The sequence below is a fragment of the Dromiciops gliroides genome, chromosome 3, assembly GCF_019393635.1.
Source record: "Dromiciops gliroides isolate mDroGli1 chromosome 3, mDroGli1.pri, whole genome shotgun sequence".
NCBI classification, from domain to species: Eukaryota; Metazoa; Chordata; class Mammalia; order Microbiotheria; family Microbiotheriidae; genus Dromiciops; species Dromiciops gliroides.
The window spans coordinates 629,220,662-629,246,307 of NC_057863.1; the positions used below are offsets into that span (position 1 = coordinate 629,220,662).

Consider the following 25,646-nt stretch of genomic DNA (forward strand, 5'->3'; position numbering starts at 1 on the left):
ATCCCCTCTCGCTGGCCTCACCAACAACAGTCCACTCACTCTTATGTGAAGGAGAACCACTCAGTACCTCCCAAAGCAGCCCCTCTACTTCTGTAAAGCTCTGTCAAGAGTTGTTGGGTTTTTGAATCCAGCCTAAATATGCTTCTCTGCAACTTCCACCACTCGTTCATTCCTCACCATCATGATCTTATCATGATAATGTTGTCCAAAAGATGAACATTTTTAATAGATGATGCCTCACAAAAGAGTTCTAGCTCCAACCTACATGCAATGAAAAGGTTTTAAAACACAGAGACCAAGCAGCAAATATCAAAACCACATGGGGACAGAGTGAGGTCACAATCCTCCTCAATGAACTGCATGCTACTAAAGTTGTGGTGAAGATATTTCCATTCAATGACAATACAAGAGTGAGCTTACATCCCAATACTTTTATTAAGTAAGAAAAAGTTGGGGCAGCTAGGTGGCACAGTGGATAAAGCACTGGCCCTGGTTTCAGGAGGACCTGAGTTCAAATATGGCCTCAAACACTTGACACTTACTAGCTGTGTTACCCTGAGCAAGTCACTTAACCCTCACTGCCCCACCAAAAACAAACAAAAAAAAGGTAATAAAAAATTATTTTATCCATGTGTCTTTAACCATAACAGAATGAGGTTAGATCACTTCTACCGGAACTCTATCAAAAAAGATGAGAATAGCTGACATCTTTACAGTTCTTTCAAGTTTGCACAACCCTTTACATGCTAACTCATATTAATCTCACAACAATCCTGGTAGATATTACAGAGATAATTATCCCCATTTTGTTGATGATGAAACTAAGACTCCAAAAGATTAAGTGATTAGCCCATAATTACAGAGCTAGTAAGCATCAAAAGCTGTATCTGAAACCAAGGTCTCTGGTTCCAAGGCCAGGTCCAGCCTTCTACTATAGCAGGGCCATTGGGCATTCACATCATTAGGCATCATCAGCTCTGAGTGGTGCAAAGTTCAACAAAACTCCTACTCATCTGCCTTTCAAAGTCATTCAAGCAAAGTTCTCCAAGTTTCTCTATCCTCACAAGTGCTTTTCAAAAGTTCATCATTTTGGAAGCCCAAGAAGTACTCATTTTGCATAGCTCAAGTCAGAGAAAACTTGACAGCTGCATTTTTTCAAAGAGATTTAGAGTGTGTTTTGTTTTGTCTAACCCTGTGTCTGTTTTCCAAAAGGAGGAAGGTTTCACAGAATGCTCTAATGTATATAATACTTACTAAAAACTCAGCTAGCTATCAAGAAAAAGTCACTGGAGTGGTCTGCATCAACCAATACTCTATATAAGGTGGAGGAAAAAATTCAAGTATACAAAAAAGCCTCTTTCCTCACTCTCAGTAACATATACATAATAAAAATTCTTTTCAGATGACCTTTTTTGTTGTTAAAGCTACATAATTCATTCTTTCTGTCTCTGAACAAACATTAACTGAATGCCTACTTTTGAAATAAATACTTCAATAAAAAAGTTAACAGGTTTTAAGGTTCCATTTCTTATGCTGAACATAATGAGGTACAAAAAAAAACAAATCTATTTTTCCAACAGTCTGAATCCACAATGGTAATTTTCCCTCATGTTAAATGGGTATTTCTCAAAGTTTTCTTAAGATCCTTGGCACAATCAGAACCTCATCACACTCAATAGCTACACTATCATAATCATAATCATGGATCGTTTTTCACATGACTTTTTTTTTTTTAAGTGAGGCAACTGAAGTTAGGTGACTTGCCCAGGGTCACACAGCTAGTAAGTGTTAAGTGTCTGAGGCGGAATTTGAACTCAGGTACTCCTGACTCCGGGGCAGGTGCTCTAACCACTGCAACACCCAGTTGCCCCCACATGACTTTTTTAAATTAAACCACTAATAAGGAAAAGAGCTGGAATTATTCCTACAAAAAGCCTTTTTGACACATTTTTCTATTAGCGGAAGAAAAAGGAAAAAAAATGTCATTAATGTCTACTTCCTCAAGAGAAACTTTGTAGCAGAAAAAATTAACACAAAATAAGAAATATTAAACGCTTCAAAAATAGTAGCACCAATAAGTGATTTAAAGATATCTGGGGAGAACAATTTCATTATGAAAAGTTTACGCTCCTGCATTAGCCTGCCTTGGGAAGAATGCTATGTGTATGTGTGTGTCTCTGTGTGTGGGTTGGGGGAAGGGGGACGGTTGTATTGATATGGAGACTGAGAAATGTAAGTTATGTTTTAAGTAAAGTAGCCAATGTTAATTACTGTCTAAACAAAAAAGAATTTTAGTCTGGACACCATATATGAACTACTAATATGTATAATTATGAACTAGTCGTTTGTGCTATCAAAAAGTTGCATTAGCATAATTATTTCTGGCTTTGGGCCTCAAAAATATTAACTTAAAATGCAGAAACCTTATAATAGTTCAACTAATGAAGATGTGAACGCCAAGCTGATTATGAAATAGAGTTGGCTTTTTAACTAATGCACTCTACAGAGACAACCCAGGACTTTTGCTCTCCCTTGCCCTAGAAATAAAAATGAAGCCTCATACTTCAGTAATACATAAGATGCTAACATGGTTGATTTTATAAAACTTCTACTCGTAGTACTTTGAGGTAACATTTTCTTTTTTAAAATACAACAAATCTTGCAAAGTGCTTATGTTCTTCCTTTTATATTACACATCACAAATACTTCTCTAAAAAACAAGTCTTTGCTCTCTGAGAGTAACACTCAATGTCAAGGCACTGTGCACAAAGTACATAAAATCTGGGTTGAAACTCAGAAGATGCAAAGGTAGAAGTCAAGCTAACCCAACAAAAATGAGTGCCCCCCGTATGTGCCTGGGAGTTAGGATGCAGGGTTTAGGCCTCTTTTAACCGGTTGTGTCTCTGGGCAAATAACTTCACATCTCAGATCCTCATATGCCAAGGTGGAGGGGGAAACACAACTGGACAAGATAATCTCTAAAGCCTCTTGGAGCTCTTAAGTGGTCAGTTCTATGCATTTCCAGCTTCTATCAAGCTCTTGAATAGCAGCTTGACATAACAGAAGAATGGTTTTAGAGTCAAAAGATCTGAATTCAAATTCTGCTTCTGTAACCTATTGGATGTGTGACCACATCCAAGTCCCTCTCCATGATCCTGTGTTTATAAATTACAAAGGAGCTTATTTATGATCTGCATTAGGTGATGGAAATTCCATACTGGGCATTCCCAACACTAATGAAATAACACATGGGGGGCAGGCCAGCTAGGTGGTGCAGTGGATAGAGCACCGGCCCTGGATTCAGGAGGACCTGAGTTCAAATCTGACTTCAGACACTTGACACTTACTGGCTTTGTGACCTTGGGCAAGTCACTTAACCCTCATTGCCCCACCCCCCAAAAAAGAGAGAAAGAATTCCACCCTATCATTGAAGCTGTCAAGACTGGGCTGATGAGTAATTTAATGTAACAGAAAGAAGGACACCCAGGCCCTTTAGATAAAGGGCACTTCTTGATGCTTCACCACGCATTAGTGGCACATATACTTTGGCTTATTAAATTTCTTTACTATCAATGATGGTTTGTAAAAGGCCATTCACATTCTCCTTCCCAGTTTTCCCTGTGCCCAAAATGGCACACTGGGATGGGGGGCTTCACAGACTATGATTTATCTGGTCAGGGAGAGGGGCAAGCAATCTGGAGAAGGATTTTCCTTACTGGGAAAGTAACAAACCTAAACAGATATCATGACTTCAATCCTAGCCTCATTAGCATTACAATATATACAACTGGCCTAAAGAACAAACAACTATTTAAAATGTCCTCCCAAATTCCTAGCATAACAGTATCATTTTAAAATACAAATTCTTTAAGATCATTATTTTCATAATCTGCTGAGTGATACCTGGTACAGAATATAAAAATCATACTGCCTAGTAAAATATGAAACACTGCATTTTAAAATACACAAACGGTATACTTCTATATTTAAAGAATTATTCTACTGCTCTGTCACAGTGTGGAGGTGACCCTACTTGGTCAAAGGCTTTTCCGAGAGAGTGTAAGATCTGGATAGACTGTACCATGCTGGAAAGGCTTTAAATATAGTCCCAGCAATAGGCCAAGTCTGCCGTCTGCAGAACAATCTAGCTTAAAACAGACATCACTAATAGGCTGGCCACTATGTGAACTCCTCAGAGACGGCAAACCATAAAAAGGGTCCTTGGCCCTATGTAGTGCTCTTTCTCTTCCACAGTGACAGTGGCAGAAAACAAGGCAGAGGATGCTGAGAATGACAGATTTTAAACTATATATACATACTAACTTAACTAAAAATCTGAATGTGAGACTTTTGCCCAATCACTAATGAACTGACAAACTAATGAAAGAACTAAAGGATAGCAATGTTGAGATTTTCAGAATAAACAAATCCAGATGACAAAATGGAAGGACAACACTCAGGTTCTCTTTATGGAGTTGGCCCTATCAAAACAAGGAGCACTGCATGGGATACATGCTCATCTCCTGATGAACACAAGCCAAGAGCTCCGAATTGTCACTGAGCTTGAAGAGGCAGAAAAGAACCTGATGCCATGTAAAGAGTGCTAGATTTCAAGTCAGAGGCTTGCGGTTCATGGACTAATTCAAAGGATTCCCTGTGTGACCCTGAAGAAGCCTCTTAACATCTTTGGTCCTCATTTATAAAATGAGAAAGTTGAACTAGATAATCCTGCTATCACTCCCAGCTCTCAATCTATGATCCAAACTTAACATATACTCTAAGTGGGTGATAAATGCTTCCTGTACTAACTATGAGATGCATGTGAACAGCACTGTGTTGGTACACCAATACATGTATTTGGGGTACAGGTATTGCAAATGAAAAACCAATTGGGCCCAAAAAATCAAATGAGAGGAAAGAAATAGGCTGGATTATATTTGGGAAATTAAACACTGCGGTTCAGTATGACAAAAGGGCTTAATGTCCCCCTCCTGACTCCACACACAAAGACCTATCTGCAGCATATTTACAATGATGGCAAACGCCAAAAAAAGTTGCATGAGACAGATTACTGAGGAAACACATGACTGGAAAAGGTGGATCACAAAGGACTAGAAAACTGTGCATACCCTTTGATCCGGCAATACCACTGCTAGGTTTATATCCCAAAAACATTCAGAAAAAGAAAAAAAGGACCTATTTGTACAAAAATATTTATAATAGCTTTTTTGGGGTGGCTAAGAATTGGAAATCAAAGGGATGCCCATCATTTGGGGAATGGCTAAACAGGCTGTGGTATATGATAGTGATGTAATATTACTGTACTATAAGAAATGAGAAGCAGGATGACTTCAGAAAGGCCTGGAAAGACTTGTATGAACTGATAAAAAGTGAACAGAGCCAAAAGAATGCTGTACATGATAACAACAATAGTATACAATGAAGAACTGTGAATGACTTAGCTGTTCTCAGCAATACAATCCAAGACAATCCCAAAGGACTAATGATGAAGAATACCATTTATCCACCTCCAGACAAAGAACTGATATTGATTGAACACAGACTGAAGCATGCTATTTCACTTTCTTTTGTTCATTTTTTTTCTTTTATATGAGTCTGCTTGTACAAGATGACTATTATGGAAATGTTTTACATAACTGCATATGTATAACCTATATCTGACTGAAACTCAAAACTTTAAATAAAAATGTTAATTTTTTTTTAAAAACTTTTTTAAGAAATGGTGAACCAATCATGTGATGAGACTGCATGACTGATAGATAGTCTAAGATACACCTATGAAATGAAAAAAGACCTAGAAAAAGGCCTCCAGCACACTAACTAGGTGGATCTCATGTGGAGAACTAAATAGAACATGGAAATTAACTGCACAGGATGAGAAGGCATGGATGGGCCGTACCAACTGAGAGGAATTCCACAATGATAAAATCACTAATCCATTCAAGTAATGAAGTAAAGAAATAAAACATTTGGCCACAGCAGCAAATAGCCTAGAAACGATCTATGATATTTCAGTAGCAAATTAAAATTTTAGTAAAAACAGAAAAAGGGAAGTGGTCCTGGGGAAAGAACCCTACATACGAAGTTAAAGGATTTCAATTCTCACAATGGTTCCACTGCTGACTCTCTGTAGGACCCTAATGTCATAAATTTAGAACTAAAAGGGACTCCAGATATCATCTAAACTAACTTTCTCATTTTATAGATGAAGAAATTCAGTCCTAGAGATGTTAAGTGACTTGTCCAAGATCACAGTGTATTCAGTGGCAGTCAGCATTTGAACTCAAGTATTCTGACTCCTGGGGCAGCTAGATGGAGCCAGAGTGCACAGAGCACAGGCCTAGAGTCAGGAAGACCTGAATTCAAATTTGGCCTCAGACACTTACTAGTCATGTGACTCTGAGCAAGTCACTTCCCTCCTTTTGCCTCACTTTTCTCTTTTGTAAAATGAGCTAGAGAAGGAAATGGCAAACCACTCCAGTATATCTGGCTAAAAGCCAAGACAAAACCAAAACAACTCTACTACAATGACAACAACACTGACTCCATTCCAACTTCTCTGGTACCAGTTTATTCATCTGCAAATGGCCACTGAATAAGATGATCTCTCTAAGGTCCCTTCTGATTCAAAATGAATTTTTTAATGGATCACAATCTAGTTACATGAACTAAGCTAGCTCAGGAGCTGTCAACAGGCTTTTATTTGAGGGAAGGAATTCAGGCACTGGTTATTCAGAATAACTTTTCAATGCATTTTAATTTCATTTTCATATTTAGAACTGAGAAGATGAAAATTGATTCTCTATCATCTTTTATTGATCCTATTTTCAATTAATTGTTTCTGTTCCGTAACTGCCTAAATCATGGTTCTCTGTCTCTGAAACTTCATGCAAAAAATTCAGTGATGAGCTAGATAAGTTCAGAAATCCAGCTTTACCACTAAGCACTGTTATTCTTGCCTCAAGAAACTCTGTCCTTGGGGCAGCTAGATGGCGCAGTGGATAGAGCACCAGCCCTGGATTCAGGAGTACCTGAGTTCAAATCCAACCTCAGACACTTAACACTTACTAGCTGTGTGACCCTGGGCAAGTCACTTAACCCCAACTGCCTTACTAAAAAAAAAAAAAAAAGAAATTATGTCCTTGGGAGATGCAGGGGGGATGTCAGGGAGTATGGTCCAGTATCTTTACACCATCAAGCTATCCTTCAGTCTGGTTTACTATCCAAAGAAGTCTGTGCCACCATCTTTCAACCATGCAAGTGGATTCAAACAATAAACACTTTTTAGTCACAGGAGGAAAGGAGAGAGTTGTTACCTCCTGAATTCCCAACTTCCAACCAATCATATGATTCCCCTTGCCTCAACTATATAACCAACATTTTGTCTTCAACCCCATGACGTCACCTACTCTGTTCTATTCATTGTTTTAATCTTAAAAAATGAGTTAAGTCTTCATCTCGGGGTCTTTGGCTTAAAACTGAGACAGAGCAACTGATCCACTCTTATTGGCAGGTTTGCACCCGGTAAACAAAATGTTATCTTCCTTGAAAAGAATGTGTCTCTCCTTCTACCTTTGTTGAATTTCAATCACAACAGAACTTTTAAAATAGTTTATAACTGATTATAATGATATGGCTTTAAACAATCTAATGTTTCTGTAACAGGAAAATGAATTTCATTTTTGGGTGGGGGTTTGGAGGGGAAACAATGAAGGCTTAATTTCCACAAAGAATTAAAAATTGTCCCTCCCCCTTCCAAGATACTGAAAACGAGTTGGTTATAAGAGATAGTGAAATCAACATGTACAATTTTTCATGTATATAGTCACACTTAGCAACATAAGACAAAGTCTACCTGAGGAAAGCAAGAGCAAAGAGACCTTAGAAAAGTGATAGTAGGAAAGCAGCACTCTTTGCCCAATATAATTATTAAACATAACTGGGTACCCAACAAGATGATAAGTGTCATATGAATGTAGAATTAAATGGTGGACCACCCCATAAAATTAGTCTTAAACCAATCTTGGCAAAATTGATATCTTGAATATTAAGGAAAGATTCTCATATACTTCATGTTCACTACAGCAGTGTTACTCTTAAGATCCTAATACCCAGATTTCTAAAATGAAAAAGATGACCCAGGTTCTGGCACATTCACAGCAGTAAAACCCATAATCCAACCTTTCCCTGAGAAGGAGGGATGCCACTTCAAACGACAAGCTTTTCTTAATCAACTTTAGAGTTTCAAAGTTTAAAGACCTCATCCAGTGAGCACCCACTATTCTTAATAAAAAATGCCTTTTAATTAAGCTAGACTTATTAATTCTCCAAAAGACATTTTTTTCATCTAAAAAGCCTAAGGACTGTTTTTGCTAATAAGTCCTCTATCATCACTCATTTTTAATAGCAACTTTACATTGGCCAAACCCTGCCCTGTTTCAGGTTACGCAGAATCTGTGTCTTCGTTAATTCATGACAACAATAAGAACTAATGTTTAACTCAGATACATGCAGAGTTTAACCACACCTCTGAGACACCAAAATACAAGAAAACACAAATAAAGGTTCATGCTACGTTAGTCAGTCAGTATGCACATTTTGTCTTTCCCCAAACAAACCAAGCATGTAAGAGAGAACAATTTTGATTTAAGTTAAAAAATCCAAAAACATTTGGGCTTCTATGGAATCCAAGTGAAATGTTCTTTTCCAATCCCATTTTCAATTTCAACATTTTGATTTCCAAGCCCTCACAAAATAGGAATCTAAATCGAGACCTAAAAAGTACATCCTAAGAAAATGGTACTGTATCTACCTCATTAGTGTTCCAGCGGTGCCTCTCTTTGGGTAAACTTGAACATTTCGGTAGACATTCAAGCAGCTTTTTCGGTAAAAAGATTTTTACATGACTGCCATTGCTGTTCCCATGATCATCTAGAGAGAAGACAGAAGAACATTCAGCTGCAGAGAACATAGAGGCTTTATTGTGAAGAGCTCTGGCTGAAGCCAAAGCATTATAATGGTTTCCTACCTGGGTTTGGATGTCTGCCACCCACTACCAACCCCTCCACCCCACAAGGAATCCTGCCTACTTCACAGAGCCCTTGGGTGTTCAGGGAGGAAGCACCTTCTTTCCCTAAGGCAGGCTTCCACCCCTCTACAACAAAGGAAGCAATCTGCAAGAATCGCTATTCTTGGGGTAAAAATTGCACCACTTGGCAGCAGCCCCAGGGATGGGCTTCTCTGAATTTATCTCATCTACTCTTTGGACCACAGACTCACACCAAGTCCCTGGGGACCACACTCCAAGGCTTCTCCACTTGGAAACATTTGCCAGCACTCATACTCTATGTGTCCAGCCTTTGAGAACAATCAGACTACAGGCAGGGACAACCAAAGCCAGGGATTCCAATTACATCATCTCTGAACTTCTGGTCAACAGGGTAAGAATGAAGGTCTTAAAAAGGTCTGAAAAAAACAACACCCTTTAGTAATTTTTCTGGGCTCTTTTTCACTCTTACTACACATATTGGCCACATCAATCTATTCAGGAGGCCCTAAAACAGAAAAGGCAAGCATCTCTCCCATGTTAAGAAACTGAAGAGGGCAGTTTATGGATAGAGATCTGGGTAGGGAATCAGGAAGCCCTCAATTCAGTTTGTCCTTAGTAGGAGTTCTTATACCAATGAAATCAAAGCCTTCGTGTATTTGCTTTAAAAAGCCTATGATTCTATGATAAAAAGTCAAACTGAGATTCATTCCCTATCCCGCCCCCCAAAAAACTCATAAAGGCAGAAATATTTTATTAATTGAAAAAAATATTTTTAAAATCACAGCATGGTTTTGTTTCTAGACCATACAAAACTTAAGCTCTTGGCTAAGGATGAAGTATATCTTTAAAAAATTGGAAAGATCCTATCTGGCCACAGGCTTGTGGATTTGATCAAGAGGGCTTTTAAACCAAAACTGGAGTGGGAAGGGAAAAAACACACAGATAAATTCTGATAATATGGAAGACATCAAGTACAATACAAAAAGGAACAAAACTAGAGGAAATGTCCAGTAATTCACAGGAGAAAATAACTGAGAAGAGTAGGAACAATACTTATGTACTCAGATGTCCATATACCACTGTACAAAGAACAGTAAACAAAGTGAACTTAAGATTTTAATGCTAAAAGATAAACCTCATTGGTTACTACCAAGGTCTGGTGGGATGAGACTCACAACTGAAATAAAGCAATAAAAGGGTATATCTTGTTCAAAAGAAAAAGAACTAAGGAAAAGCATAGCAGAGTGGTACTATACATCAAAATAACCACAGTATATATTACATACCAAAAGAAAATCCACAAATTGGGAGGACAGTGAACAAAGAAGCACAGCTAAGCATATGAGTAAAGTTAAAGGAGAGAAAAAGCAGAAGTGACATTGTTGTGGGAGTATTCAGAATGCTCAGGAAGACCTCTTATTTTTTAAAAAAAATGGGTGATTAACTCCTGATATATCTCAGAAGCTGGAATGGAGGGGAAACAGAGCAGTAGTTAGGAACGACTTCAACCACCTGTATGTACATCTGCTGGAAGACTCGTGCTAACAAATTCTTGATTTGATTTGCTGACAATTTTATTTCTTCTAGTGAAGTTGGAAACTGCTACTCTTAACCTAATTCTGCCCAACATAGAGGGCATGGTTGGTAAAATGGAAACAACAGGCACTGGGGGAGAAAATGATCCCATCATCTTAGGAGTTTATGATAGCCAAGATGGGAATAAGCATATCAGACTGTATACACAATCCAACATGCACCCTAGACTTTTAAAAAGAAGACCTGAGCAAATGCGGAGAACAATACCACTCCTATCAATGATTCTAAAAAGGAGGGTAGCACCAGCAAGGTGAGAGGCTCTCAAAAAGACATTCAAGACACTTAACTAGAAACAGTCCCAAAAAGGAAAAGGGAATCATCTAAAGGGGCTGCATGTATTGCCCCCAGCTCGGACAAGCTCAGACTGTAAAAGGGCATATAACCAAGGAAGATGACAAGGATTGGCCCCTGTCAAAATTATCTTAGGAAAGATCCAAGCCAAATAAAATTAAAAGTTGCTAAAAATCCTAAGGAGAACAAAAAGAGCTTTTATAGCAACGTCCAAGAAAGGAGCAAAAAAGGAGAAGGCCCATAATGAAAGCGCTTGCAGGCACAATCACTGAACTGAGCTGGATGATCGCTGAGCACTCAGAAAAATAAGCAGTGACTACTAGGAGCAAACAAACACTAGTTCACTAAAAAACATACATATCTATCAAAAGATTAACTTCACTTTTTAAAAACAAAATTACTAACTGGTAGACAGGAAGAATGACACAGACATAGTCTATCTGGATTTCAGAAAAGCATCTAGCTCTCTATTATGATGTTCTCATGGATAAGACACAGAGAGATACAAGATAGATGACAGCACAATCGACCAAACAATAAACATTTATTAAGCACCTACTACATGCCAGGCAAGGTGCTAAGCACAGATAAGTAAGTTTTATAGATGATTAAATGACCATAATAACTGACATTAATATAGATGGTCCCAAAAGCTATAAAAACTTAAAACGACACTAAGCTCACTGGGACACCCTATGTGATGCTTTAAAGTTTTTGAAGTACTTTACATGCATTATCTTACTGAAGTCTCACAATAAGCCAGTGAGGTGGGTACAGTACTACTGGTATTATTATCCCCATTTTACAGATGAGGAAACAGATGTGGAGAAGTTAAGTAACTTCCCCACGGTCAATGACAGATTACTTCAATTTTATCAGAGATAGAATTTAAACCCAGGTCTTCCAGACTCTAAACACCAAACTCTATCCACTTAGCCATGCTCCTCTCCCAAAGATTGTTGATTATCATAGATTGACACCAACCTGAAGGTGGGTCTTTAGTGGCCAGCTCAGGGCTCTCTGTCTTTGACACTGTTCTCTTCAACAATTTGATCAATAACTCGGATGAAGGCATCCTTGGCATATCTGAGAATATGAGAATAAGAGAGCTAAACCCAAAAAGACAGTCTGGAACAATTGGCGGTTTCTAACAAGATGGAATTCAGTAATGATGAATGTAAAGCCCTGCATTAAAGAGTTCAGAAATCAAAAGCACACAGACAAGATTCAGCTTAACAAATAAGAATTAAGTATCCATTGGGTATAAGGCATTGTGCTAGCACTGGGGATGCAAAGAAGAAAAATGGCATCATCTCTGCCTTCAAGGACCTTAAAATCTAATAGGGATATAAGAAATGTGTACAAATAACTTAGACAAGTTACAAGCTAATTAAGGCAATATACAAGTTGCTTAAGAAATTCAAGGAGGGACAAATCACCTCTAACGGAAGCAACAGAAAAAATTCTCACAAAAGAAGAGGAAAAATTCTCACAAAAGCCAAGCTAGGCTTTTGAGAAAAATTTCAATGGCTAGAGCTAGAAGGGGAACCCATTCCAAACAAGTGCACAGAACACACAAACTCTGAAGCAGATAAAGGCAGAATGAAGTTGAAGAACAGGTAGTCCCATGTGGCTGGCCCAAAGTAACAGAAAATCAGGCTGGAAGGGAAGTAGCCACCTGACTATGGAGAACCCTTCCTGCCAAGGTGAGAACTTTACCCTTTGTCACCAATAGGGAACCACTGAAACTTTTTGAGTAGAGGAGTAATATAATCAAATAAATGTATTTGAAATATTTCTTTGGCAGTAATATAAAGGACAGAGTATGGAAGAAAATGACTAAATGTAAAGAAACTAGTTAGCCAGGCTATTATAATAATTCTAAAGGAAAGAAGTAATCAGTTAACAAGTATTTACTAAATGCCTTCTATGTTCCAGGCAGCTTGATGACTAGAATGGTGTCAATGTGAATGTCTAGGAGAGGACAGATGTGAGAGAGCCAACAGGTCAGTCCTAGGCAACTGACTGGTGTAGAGGAAGGAGAAACATGGCTATTGTACAACAACTGACTGGGAAAGATTTGGCAACATTAGATAACTACGATTTCAATGTGAGTCAACAATATGATGTAGATGCCAAAAAAAAAAAAAGTTAACGCAATATTAGGTTGCGTTATTAACTTATTGTCTAGGGTTCAGAACAAGGGAACTCATTTAAGTGCCATTATTGCTCTCATTAGGTAGACCCACTTTACATATTGTGTTTAATTCTGGGCATCACATTTTAAGAGAAACCCCAACAAGCTAAGTGAACATTGAGAGTAAAGCAAGCAAGACAGTGAAGAAAGTCAACTGCGTTACATATAAAGAATATCTGAAAGAATATCTGGATATTTAGTCTAGAGAAGATTTAGGGAATAAGAAAGCTGTATCTCTCTTCAAATATCTAAAGAGCAGTGACACAGAAGGGCCTACATAACACTACATAGATCTAGAGAGGAGAAGAATTAACATATGGAAATTACAAAGAGGCAAACTTCGGCTTAAAAACTGCCAAATAACTAGAGCTGCTCAGCTGTGAAAAGAGGTCTCTCAAAATTCAAGGAAAAAGAAAAGAATGACCATTTCTCTGAGACACTGACAAAGGGCTATTGATAGTGAGGCTAAGGTTGAGCTAAACAACCTCTGAGATGTCTTCCAATGATAACATTCTATGATTCGATAAATGTTTTTCAAATTATAAAAGATCTAAGAGAAATATCTAAAATTAAACTAAAAATATATTAACCAATCCTCTATGTACCAAGATACAAAGAAAAGATTTGCCTTTTCAAAATAAATCACATGGGGAAGAGAACACATAAAGGAGAACTGTAATCAAGAAGGGAGAGAAAATGGGGTGGCATGGCTGGAGATGCCCAGGAAGTACTGTAGGGGCCTCAAAGCAAGAGATATGGCCAATTCTGGCCTGCCAAAAACCCAGAGTAGTTTCCGGCAAGTACTTCTCTCTGGGACTCAGTTTCCTCATCAGTAAAATGAGTTGGACTAGATTGTGTGTAAGGTCCTTTCTAGCTCCAATATTTATTAAAAAATCAAATTTGCTTTTTTTATTTTACATTTTTTAAATTTTAAAACTGTGTTCTATAAATCATGTACTCAAATTGTCCTGTGATTAAGTAACTATAGATATTCATTGTTCACATCCAAAGGCCTCAAGTAAAATTTTCCTTTTATTTTTAGAGTATAAAGCTAATAGATGGCAGTTATTGAGCATTTATAACTTTATTAAAGTTACTAGGTACAAAATATGAAAATTAAGCCAAATCAATAAGCATTTATTAAGTACCTACTGTGCCAAGCACTGACCAAAGTGCTCCCTAGTGATACAAAGAAAAACAAAAAAGTGCCTTCCCTCCAGGAGCTCACAATCAAACAGAGGGAGAAAACATGCCAAGTAAGAGTGCAGATACAAGATGCAGTCAGGATAAAGTTGGAGATAACCTCACAAGAAGTCACTGACATTAAAGAGGATGGGAAAGGGTTCTTACAGAAGGGGGGATTTTAATTGAGATGGAAAGGAAACCAGCAAAGCTCGGAGGCAGAGAATTGTAGGAACAGGGGCCAGCCAGTGAAAATGGAACAGCAAGGATGTGTCGCAGAATAGGAGAGTACTTGGGAAGCAAGGAAAGTACAAGAAGATCAGAAAGGCAGGAAGGGGCCAGGTTAGGAAGGGCTCTAAACGTCAAACAGGATTCCATATTTAATTCTGTAGGCAAGAGGGAACAAGTAGAGTTTCTCAAATGGGGGTGATGGGGGACGGAGGGAGAAGAATGACACGGTCAGACCTTCACTACAGGAAGATCGCTTTGGCAGCTGCGTAAAAAATAAAAACTAAACTCCCCCCAATATTTCCTACAGTGGCTAAGATAACCAAGACATTTTCAAAGGATCTGCTCTAAAATGGTTAAGTTCTAAAAATCTAAGTGCATCCAATGAAATATTTCACAGAGGTGAACTTTAGAGAGTTACAGAGTGAAGTTTTTTGCTCTATGACCGACTGAACTATCGTGGGCCTTAGTCATTTCTCTCCCTACCCACATCACATCCTATGGCTAGAAGTATTATCTTTTTGCAGCTGGCTCCCAGATTTATGTATGCAGGTCTAGTCTCTCTTCAGAGGCCTAGTCTTGGCTATTGGACATTTTCAAATGAATGTCCTATTGGCATCTTAAACCCAATATGGCCAAAATAAACCTCATTCTCCATCCCCTCTGTTTAACTCCTGTTTCTACTGAGAGCACCACCATCCTGTCACCCCAGGTTTGTAACCTTGGAGTAATTCTTGACTCATCTCTCTCCTTCATCACCTTCCCATGGCCCGTCAGTTGCCAAGCCTTATAAATTTTACCTTCACCACATCTCTTCCATCCTTTCCTTTTCATGTGACCACAAGCCTGGATCAGGCCTGCACTAGCTCCTACCTGGACTATTATAATAGCCTCCTAATTGGTCTTCTTGCCCTAAACTCTTCCCTCTCCAAGTCATGCTCCACATGGCTGACAAACTGATATTCCTAAAGGAAAGTTCTGACCACATCACTGCCCTTTTCAAAAAGCTCCAGTGGTTTCCAATTACCTCTGGAATCAAATTTTGTTTAATCATTTTCCAGTCCTGTCGGACTCTTCCTGACCCCATTTGGAGTTTTCTTGGCAAAGGTACTAGAGTGGTTTGCCCTTTCCTTCTCTAGCTCATCTTACAGATGAGGAAACTGAGGCAAACACGGTGAAGTGACTTGCCCAGGGTCACACAACTAGTAAGTGTCTGAGGCCAGATTTGAACTCAGGAAGATGAGTCTTCCTGACTCCAGGCCCAGCACTCTATCCACCTAGCTGCCCTGGAATCAACTATAAACTCCTTTATTCATGTGGATATACAATCTGGATCCTTTCTAAAGTCTATGCCTTTCTAGGATAATGGAACATTACTCTTCTTCTTTACATAAACTAGACATTATAACCAAACCATCTACTTGCTTTTCTCTAGTCAGTCAAAAGTCAATAAACACATATTAAGTCCATGGCAGGTACTATGCTAAGCACTGGGGATACAAAGAGAAGCAAAAGATAGTTTTTGCCCTCCAAGGGCTCATAATCATATGATCCACACAGACTATGTCATCTCTCTGGTCTATGGTCTGCCTCCGCAAAGCCATCTTCCATGCCTGCAATACAGTCCCCAAATCCTCTTTGCCCTTAGAATGCCTATCCTTCTTCAAACCACAGATCATGCCACCTCCTGCAGAAGGCCTATCTTAATCCCCACCACTCATCAGTCGTCAGTGCCCTTTACCACAAAATTACTTCCTATTTTTACTTATCCCCCAACAGAATATTAGCTGCCTGTAAGTAAGAAATATTTCGTTTTTGTCTTTGTATTCCAGGACACACACTGGCACTTAATATGTGTTGTTAAATGAAATGAGTGAACAAACCAACCCACTGTTGCCTAAGCCTGCCATCTGACAACTGAATAAGGTGATAGGCTCAACATGTATGAGTTGGGTTAGGCTAAAAGAAAGAACTGTCCTACTAGGAAAGGAATAAAGAATACCAGGATGTGTTCCGATGTATTAAGAGTTTATCACTCGGGGGCGGCTAGGTGGTGCAGTGGATAAAGCACCGGCCCTGGATTCAGGAGTTCCTGAGTTCAAATCCAGCCTCAGACACTTGATACTTACTAGCTGTGTGACCTTGGGCAAGTCACTTAAGCCCCATTGCCCTGCCAAAAAAAAACAAAAACAAAAAAACAAACAAAAAAAAAGAGTTTATCACTCACTGATCCAACCATTCTGGAGAGAAATTTGTTACTATGCCCAAAAGCCTATAAAACTGTACATACCCTTTGACTCAGCAATGCCACTACTAGGTTTGTATCCCAAAGGGATCAAAGAAAACGGACAAGGAGTTTTGTATACAAAAATACTTATAGCAGTTCTTTTTTGTGGTGGCAAAGAATTGGTAACTGAGGGGATGCCTATCAGTGGCTGAGAATGGCTGAACAAGTTATGATATATGATTATGACCAAATATTATTGTGTTATAAGAAATGATGAGTAGGATGCTCTCAGAAAAACCTAGAAAGACTTACATGCACTGATGCAAAATGAAGTGAAGTAACTAAATAAAGAAGTAAAGCAATACAGTAGATGATCAACTGTGACTGACAACTATTCTGATCAACACAATGACCCAAGATAATTTCAAAAGACTTAGGATAAAAAGTGCTATCCACCTTCAGAGAAAGAATTGATGGAGTCTAAATGCAAACAGAAGTAGAATTTTTTCACTTTCTTTTTCCTGCTTTTATTTTGCAACATGACTAATATGGAAATGTGTTTTACATGACCATTTACTGCCTTCACAATGGGTGGGGGCGGGGTGGGAGGGAGAGAATTCAGAATTCAAAAAATGTCTGAATCAATGTTAAAAATAATTTTTCAAAGATTTTATCACTCTTTGAAAAGAGGCATGGTCTAGTTAGAGATAAGGGTCTAGGTGGGTTAAGCTCTAAAGGGACTTTCTGACCTTCGTATTCTGGGAGAGTCTGAGCATGAGACCACACAAGCCTGTTCTAGCAGGAGTCTCTGCTGATCTTTGCCCCTGGGATATAAGCAGAGAGAAATGAGAGGTCAGGACTAAGAAAACAGGAATGAGAAGATGGGGTGGAACACTAGAAACAGCCTCAAGGTGAACCACAAACTCAATATACATCAAGGACGTAACATGGCATACATGAAATGGACACATTAGGCTGCAGAAAGAGCCATTCAATAACATGCAAGGTAAGGGTGATGTGGAACCTACTGTATGTATGTCCCCTGTTCTTAGCTGACCACATCTTATTAATCAGAGTAACAGTATTTATATAGTGCTTTTAAGGTTTGCAAAGTACTTTACAATTATTTTAGTTTATCCTCATAACTGGCAAGTAGGTGCTATTATTATCCCCATTCTACAAATGAAAAGCCTCAGACAAAAGTTAAGTGACTTGCCTAGGGTCATCTAGCTAATAAGTATCTGAGGTCAAATTTGAATTCAGGTCTTCCTGATTCCAGGTCAAGCACTCTACCCACTATGCTTCTAAATACAATACTGTATTTTAGAGAGGACCCTGACAAAATGGGGCAGAGGTGGGAATCAAGTCTGTTAGAGGAGGTTGGATGAGCATTTTTCAGGAATGGCAAGAAAGGGTTCAAGCATGGGCGGGTTGGCTTCTGTGGTCCCTTCCAACTGATATTCTCTGATTCTAATCTTTTGGAACTTTCCCTCAACATCCATCCCGAATTTGCCTCTTTGAAATATACATCCATTCATGTTTAATAGATGTTGATTTCCTTAATATCCCATTTTTCTCTCTCTCTCACATCCACCCCCATTAAGAAAAGGGGAAAAAAGCATCATTGAAGATTGACATAGACCTCCTTTTCCTTTCTCAGAAGTCATAAAACAGCATCTGAAAGGATAGCTGTATGACTGTGTTCTAAAGAAGGGAGAAAGGCTTTCTTTAGACTTAAAGTTGAAAACTTAAATGTGGTTTCAACGTGTGAATTAATCCATTTTCAGAAAATGTGATACCACTACCCATTATTCTTACCAAAGGCACGTGGCTCGCCATTATAAGTTTTTTCTACTGTACTTAACAGTTTGCCACAAATATGATATTAAATGTCCTAAGATACTGGTTGGTGCGATTGAAGTGTAGGTAGCTGCCACTAAGGAGAAGTACCTGATGGTCTGTCATGTAATATGGAGAATGTATTAAAGAAAAATCAGGAAATACACATCCATTCATTGTTCCCACTTGTTCCCTGAAGGACCAAGTTAAATGTCTCCTTAACTGCTTATGTCCCTAAACTTGTTCTTCTCCAGACTAAACATCCCAATGCTTTCAATGAGTCTTCAAATGGCCTGGAGGCCAGGTCCTTACCATCCCTGAAGACCCTTCCCTAAAACTCTCCAGCTAGTCTTTTGCATTTGCTTCTCTGGGTACATGGTGTTTCCTGCCCCTTCTAGACAAAGGTCTTGTTCTTGTGTCCCCAGAGCCTCACACAATGCCAGGCACTGCTCAGCAAATGCTCACTGAATGAATGAATGGACCCATCAAATTGTGGAATCGAAAGAAATCTCAGAGATAAGCTGTCCAATCTCCTACAGAAAGCACCAATATTAGGATAAGTGATCATCTTGCCTTCCCCTAAGGACCTCCAGTGACAGGGAACATCTTCCTCACCCTTCCCCCTCAGTTTTGGGACATCTCTGATTGTTACTAAGCTTTTCTTATACTGAGCAAAAAATACGTCTGTAATTTTCACCCGTTTGCCCTAGTTCTGCCCTCAGGACAAAATAGAATATACTGAATCCTTCTCCAACATGACAATCCTTTATTGCCATGACTCACCTTCCATTCACCAAATTTTCTTTTATCTAAGTTACATATCCCTATGCTCATTCAATACATCCTGGTAAAGGCTGGTTTTCACTCACTTCATCCTAGTGCCCCGGCTCTGAAATTAACTCCAATTTTTCAAAGTTGCTAATAAAACGTAGCAGGAGAAAATTAAGGCACAATAATGCAGATATCATTTGACCATGGTATAATACAATGGGATTTCCATCTTTACTCTAAACACTATATTAAATTAAAATCCAAAGTTAAATTTAGATTTCATAGGATTTAAAGCAGGAAGGAGACTCAGAGATATAGTATACCCCACCCCATCCCACACCAATTTTACCTACAGATGAAAAAAAGGAGGCCCAGAGAAATAAAGTGACTTAAAGCCAGTAGCAAAGCCAGGAATTAAACTCATGTTTTATGGCTCCAAATTCATTTTATCTTTTTGTGATACCACATAGTGATATCAAAAATCGAAATAAGTTACATGTTAAACCCCACCTGAGTTAAATAACATCTCAGAACAGCTTTCTCATTATTTGTTTAAATAGGATTTGTCAAGCCTAAAAACATGTGAGCATAATTCAAAAATCAAAACTATAATTTCAACTTTAATAGAAGATTACCTACATGAAATTTCCCAGCCACCTCCCAACTTCTGTCTCTCTCTCTCCCGCCCCAAAAAAACCCACCGAATCACTAGGGCCATAGCAAAACTCAAAGGAAGAAGTTTAACTAATAGAAAGTTCATAGAAAGTTCTGTATTAATTATATACTATAAACCCTTTGTAATTTTATGTGCCTGTTCATGCTCCCTGCACTTCATCCTCCCAAGGGAGGCAACACGGGCCATAAAACTTTAAAGCCCAGAATGCCAAATCACATGAGCCTTTACCTCTCTCCCTTATCCTAAAGGATTTTTTCTTTCTTTCTTTTTTTTTAATTAAAAAAAAAACACTTGCTTGTAAGATCAAGGTAGAGGTAAAACACTAAATTCCCTATATGACAGTAATCATGATTTTTACTGAGCTATATATCAACAGTAGTTCTCTCTCTGAATAAGCTATTTGTCTATAGGTATAATTTTGAAAAATCAGAAGTAACATGAAAGTAAGAGCTTAACAGCTGATTTCTTTCCATTTTTGCTACCATGACCAAAACGTTCATTTTCTGACCTTTTGAATTCCTTGTGGAAGCTGACAACTGTATGGTACCACAGAGAACCCGTACACACTGCTTTTTCAATAGCACAACAATGTAGTGCTAGTGAAAATGCTTCAATCTTCCACACTGATACCAAAGCAAGGAGTGGTGAATCTGCTTGAAAGGCTTTTAAAAAAGGAAAAGTGGAATGGCTGTGTAAGCAGTGCCTCAATAAAATTTCTAAATATAGAGTTTTATTGGGGATGTGCAGCCATGGGCTCAAAGGGAATGAGAGTATGACAGTCCAATGGGTTCCCCTTAATCAGTTTTTAACTGTGCCATTTCTAGAGTTTTATGTTTATGCAGAAAATAAATTAAACATTTTTAAAAACATAACAATGACTTATGTTTCCTCCTGTGCATTATGAAGATGGCATACTCAAAAATAAATGGAAATGGAATATTGAGAATTCAGGTCAGCAAAAGCCTAACCACCCCTCACCTTCAATGTTAAAGTTTCCCTAGTTTAAGGGTTCTTCCAGAAGAAAATTTTTTTTCATACTATTACACTTTGGAAAAATCCCATTTTTTTTCTAAACTGTCACACACACGAGTATTATTTTCAAAATTAGCAAATGAAAGAGATCCTTTAAAATTATTAATCACTTAAATAATAACACTTCATAATTTAATGATGTTCACCACAACAAATAAATATATAACTCGACAAATGCACTTGGCAGTTTTAAAATCTTTATGTAGCAATTGCAACTAAAAAAAACATAAGGTACATATTAGTTTCTAAATTGTACCTTAGCATTTAATTCTAGTAGTTACTCTCTGACACTGTAAAAAGGGCAATTTCAACCAAATTACAGTTATATCTTTAATTATCGTTATCTGGGAAATGTGAATATGATGTATGTCTTTACAAAATAATTATCTACAATACTTTGCAATAAAAATAACTGGTAAAGCTTTTGAAATAGACAGGTGATTAGCATAGTTGACAGCTATAATTCCAAGGAATGAGTTATCCTTTCTAGTCAACCTTCAAATATTTTCCAAATGATTTTTAAACATGAGTATAAATGAAGTAAAAAAAAATTCTTAAAATGTTGGATAAATTTTTATTCATTCAAAGTTAGGAAATATGCAAAAATCATACTTCTCGTATTAATGTTTTCCTTCAACTGAAATTCATGTGTCAATTCACTTATTTAAACCCCAAGAATTTTTTTTTTTTAGTGAGGCAATTGGGGTTAAGTGACTTGCCCAGGGTCACACAGCTAGTAAGTGTTAAGTGTCTGAGGCCGCATTTGAACTCAGGTACTCCTGATTCCAGGGCCGGTGCTCTGCGCCACCTAGCTGCCCCTAAACCCCAAGAATTTTATCATACCTTCCCTGAAACAACCTGCTACTTTCTGACTTCTCTAAGGTAAAATGTAACACTAAATTAACTCAAGTCTAACCTGGAAATAACTAATGTATTTTATTTTGACTCATAATCAAAAATTAAAATAACTTTAGTCTTTTGAATAATTATGAACACTGTTATTCAATCAAGTTGATTATGATTAATTTCTCAACCTCCAGACTGAACTCTTCAAAACAAGCTGGTATAATAGTGTATCAAATTGCAAAATCTTATTGGTAACATATTTGATCAACAACTGGCAGCAGTAAAATTAAAAGGACACTCTACAACTTTCTGCTTAGCTACTCTAATTGTGTGCTTAAATTTAATTAGGAACATAGAAAATGAGTTAGGAAAACTTAAATTCAAATTGTTGCATACAAGTAGTAGTCACAGCGGCAAGTTTGACAATTAGTAACCTACAGACATTCAAAGAACTAATTTAATTTTTGCACAATTTTTTCCCTTTAGAAAGTCCCCTTAGAGAATTAAGCCCCAATTATAATTTTGAAAAGCAAAATTTTCAAAAACAAAGACAAAAAATACTTTTGCTAATCAATAATCCCTAAAACTACTTTTCTTGTTTTACATAATTTGATTTTTAAAAATCCAAACCTTTTTTTCCCTACATTTTAATTCACATTAATAAATATTTATTAAACACCTACTATGTGCAAGACACTATGCTAAGTGCTGGGGTTACAAAGAAAGGAAGATAGTCCCTGCCTTCAAGGAACTTAAAATCTAATGGGAAAGACAATATGCAAACAACAATGTACAAAAACAAGCTTATATGAGGATAAGCTGGAAATAATCAGCAAAGGGAAGACAATGGAATAAAGCAGGGTCATGAAAGGCCTCCTATACAAGGTGTGGTTTTAGCTAGGACTTAAAGGAGGCCAGAAGGGGCTATCAGTAGATTCAGGAAATGGAGTAAAATCGATTTTATTGGGGGAACAACAAAGAAGCCAAGGTCAATGGATCAGAAGGGGACAAGGTTATGAAGATTTCTAACATCAAAAAGAGGATTTTATATTTGATCCTATAGGTGATAAACAGGGAGCCACCAGAGCTTACTAAATAGAGAAAAGGATGACATGGTCAGACTTGCCCTTTAGGAAGATCACTTTGACAGCTGAATGGTAGATTGGAGTAGGGAAACTTGTCTCAGGGAGACCAACCAGAAAGTGCAGGAGAAGGTAAAATCCATGGGCCTTGGCAACATATTAAATATGGGAGGTGTGAGAGTATAGAGCCTAGGATGACATCTATGTTGCCAACCCAGAGGAATGGGAGGATAGTGGTACCTTCCACAGTAATAGAGAAGTCTGGAAGGTGGAAGGGTTTAGGAGAAAAGAAACTGAGTTTGGACATGTTGAACTTAGGATATCTAGAGACTATTCAGTCTGAAATATCTAATAGGCAGTTGGAGATACAAGAAAGAAGGTAGCAGCAAGGTTGGCAGATCTGAGAATCATCAGCAGAGAGATGATTGAATCTGCCGGAACTGATGAACTCACAAGTGAGAAATACTCTAGATAGCGAAGATAAGGGGACCCAAGAAAGAACCCCGAGGGACATCCATGGTTGACAGCACGATCTGGATAAAGATCCATCAAAGGAAACTGAGAAAGAGCAGCCAGATAGGTAGGAAATCCTGGCGAGAGCTGGCATGAAAACCAAGAAAGGGTCAAGAAGAGAATGAATGGCATTGTCAAAGGACTATTGGTAACTTTAGGGAGAGTAGGTTCAGCTGAATGATGAGGTTGGGACCCAGATGATAAAGTTAAGAAAAGAGTAAGAGGAAAGAAAGTAGAGACACCAATTCAAGACAGACTTCTCCAGGTGTGTGTTTGGCTTACCTCATACCTTTTTCCTTATTCCTTACCTGTCTTTTTTTCCCAAATACTCCAAAGGATCTATAATCCTTAATGTAGGTCTTAACTCCAGCAATGTACATCACAATGTATCCATGACTATCTATTCTCTATTACTCTTATCCACATTCTCAGAAGATCCATCCAACTTAGAGACTTCTAGGACTAGCTCTGAAAACAGCTGAACAAAAAAACCTGAAGCTTGGGATAGGGCGCCCTCCACCCCACAAGCAGAGCCCAACTTTATGTTAAAATTTAAAGTCAAGAAATAGGCTAGAAAAATGAGCAAACAACAACAACAAAAATAACCTGAACATAGAAAATTACTATGGTGACAAGGAAGATCAAAACACAAACTCAGAAGAAGACAACAAAGTGAAAATTGCTACATCCAAAGTCTCAAAGAAAAATGTGAATTGGTCTCAGGCCCAAAAAGAAGTCCTGGAAGAGCATAAAAGGGAAAAAAAAAAGATTTAAAAAATCAAATAAGAGACATAAAGGGAAAATTGGGAAAAGAAATAAGAGGATGATACAAGAAAATCATGAGGTGTAAAAAAGTCAACCGCTTAGTAAATGAGGCACCAAAAAAATACTGAAATAATACTGAATAATAACTTAAAAATGAATAGGTATAATGATAAAAGAGGCACAAAAATCCAATAAAAAGAATCTTTAAAAAGCCAGTTTGAACTCTTGCCTGTGCTCTAGTAAAAGTAGCTAAAAGTTTAACCCTAGTCACTACTGTGCTTGCATAATAGGCTTATTAATATTAACTTCTCCCATGCCTAAAATCTCCACCCCATTTTTGATCGAATTGCATGAAGGTGTACATGGATAGGAGGGGTAACATAACAAGGAGAATTTATTTAGTTAGAACTCTTCCAGGAAGATTGTGAACCTGATGTAACTGACCTATGCTGACTTGGGGGGGACAACACCTTACTGTGTTAGGGCTTAAGATAAATATGGCTGCACACTCTTAGCACTGATACTCACTGATTGTTTTTACTGTGGGTGCCCATTTTCATGAGAATGAAATAAAAAACTTTTGTCATACCAAAGCTGCCTCTGAAAGAACTTATTTTGAGAAGGTGAGTCTACACCTGTTTCCCACAGACCCAAGAGAAGCATAAAAAGATTAACAGGAAAGAAAAATAAGAGTTTCAATAAAGTTAAACTGTTTATATTCCTACATATAACTCCTAAGAACTTTATTGTTATTAGGACAGTTAGGATTCTATATAGAAAGAGGGTGTGGGAGTGGGTTGTTTATGTTGGGATTATATATAATAAAATTAAGTAGTGAGAAAGAGGAATGCACTGGGAGAAGGGAAAAGGGAGAGGTAGAAAGGGATAAATTATCTCACATAAAAGGCGTGAAAGAATTTTTATAGCAATGGGAAAGATGGGAGAAGGGTGGGTGTACTTGAACTTTATTCTCAACAAAATTGGCCTAAAGAAGGAATAACATACACACTCAGTTGGGTATAGAAATTTATCTTACTCTATAGAAAGGCAAGCAGGAAAGGGGATAAGGGGGTAGAGGCTGATAAAAGGGAGGAAGAGAGGATGGACTGGGGGAAGCAGTAATAGAAGGAAAACATTTTTGAGGATGGACAAGATGAAACAAGGAAGTAGAATAAATACAGGGAAAATAAAATGGAGGCAAATACACAGTGATCATAACTGTGAAAAAATTTACGGCAAATTTCTCTGATAAAGGTCTCATTTTGCAGATATATAGAGAACTAAGTCAAATATATAAAAATAAGATCCAATCCCCAATTGATAAATGGTCA

General features: G+C 37.9%; 1 protein-coding gene across 12 annotated transcripts in view; it reads right to left on the minus strand.

Moving 5' to 3' along the window:
* The window catches only part of CAMTA1 (calmodulin binding transcription activator 1), a 1,311,517-nt gene that overhangs the window by 1,250,797 nt on the left and 35,074 nt on the right, over window positions 1-25,646 (minus strand). For 8 of the 12 annotated variants that reach the window (XM_043992682.1, XM_043992681.1, XM_043992678.1 and 5 more), the window contains 2 exons: window positions 11,942-12,043; window positions 8,834-8,952 (listed from right to left, as the gene is read on the minus strand). In XM_043992682.1, coding sequence (XP_043848617.1) covers window positions 8,834-8,952; window positions 11,942-12,043 — 221 coding nt within the window. Of the gene's footprint in view, window positions 1-8,833; window positions 8,953-11,941; window positions 12,044-17,540; window positions 17,583-25,646 lie in introns of those variants that run through there. The other 4 variants (XM_043992683.1, XM_043992687.1, XM_043992684.1 and 1 more) reach the window with 2 other exon arrangements.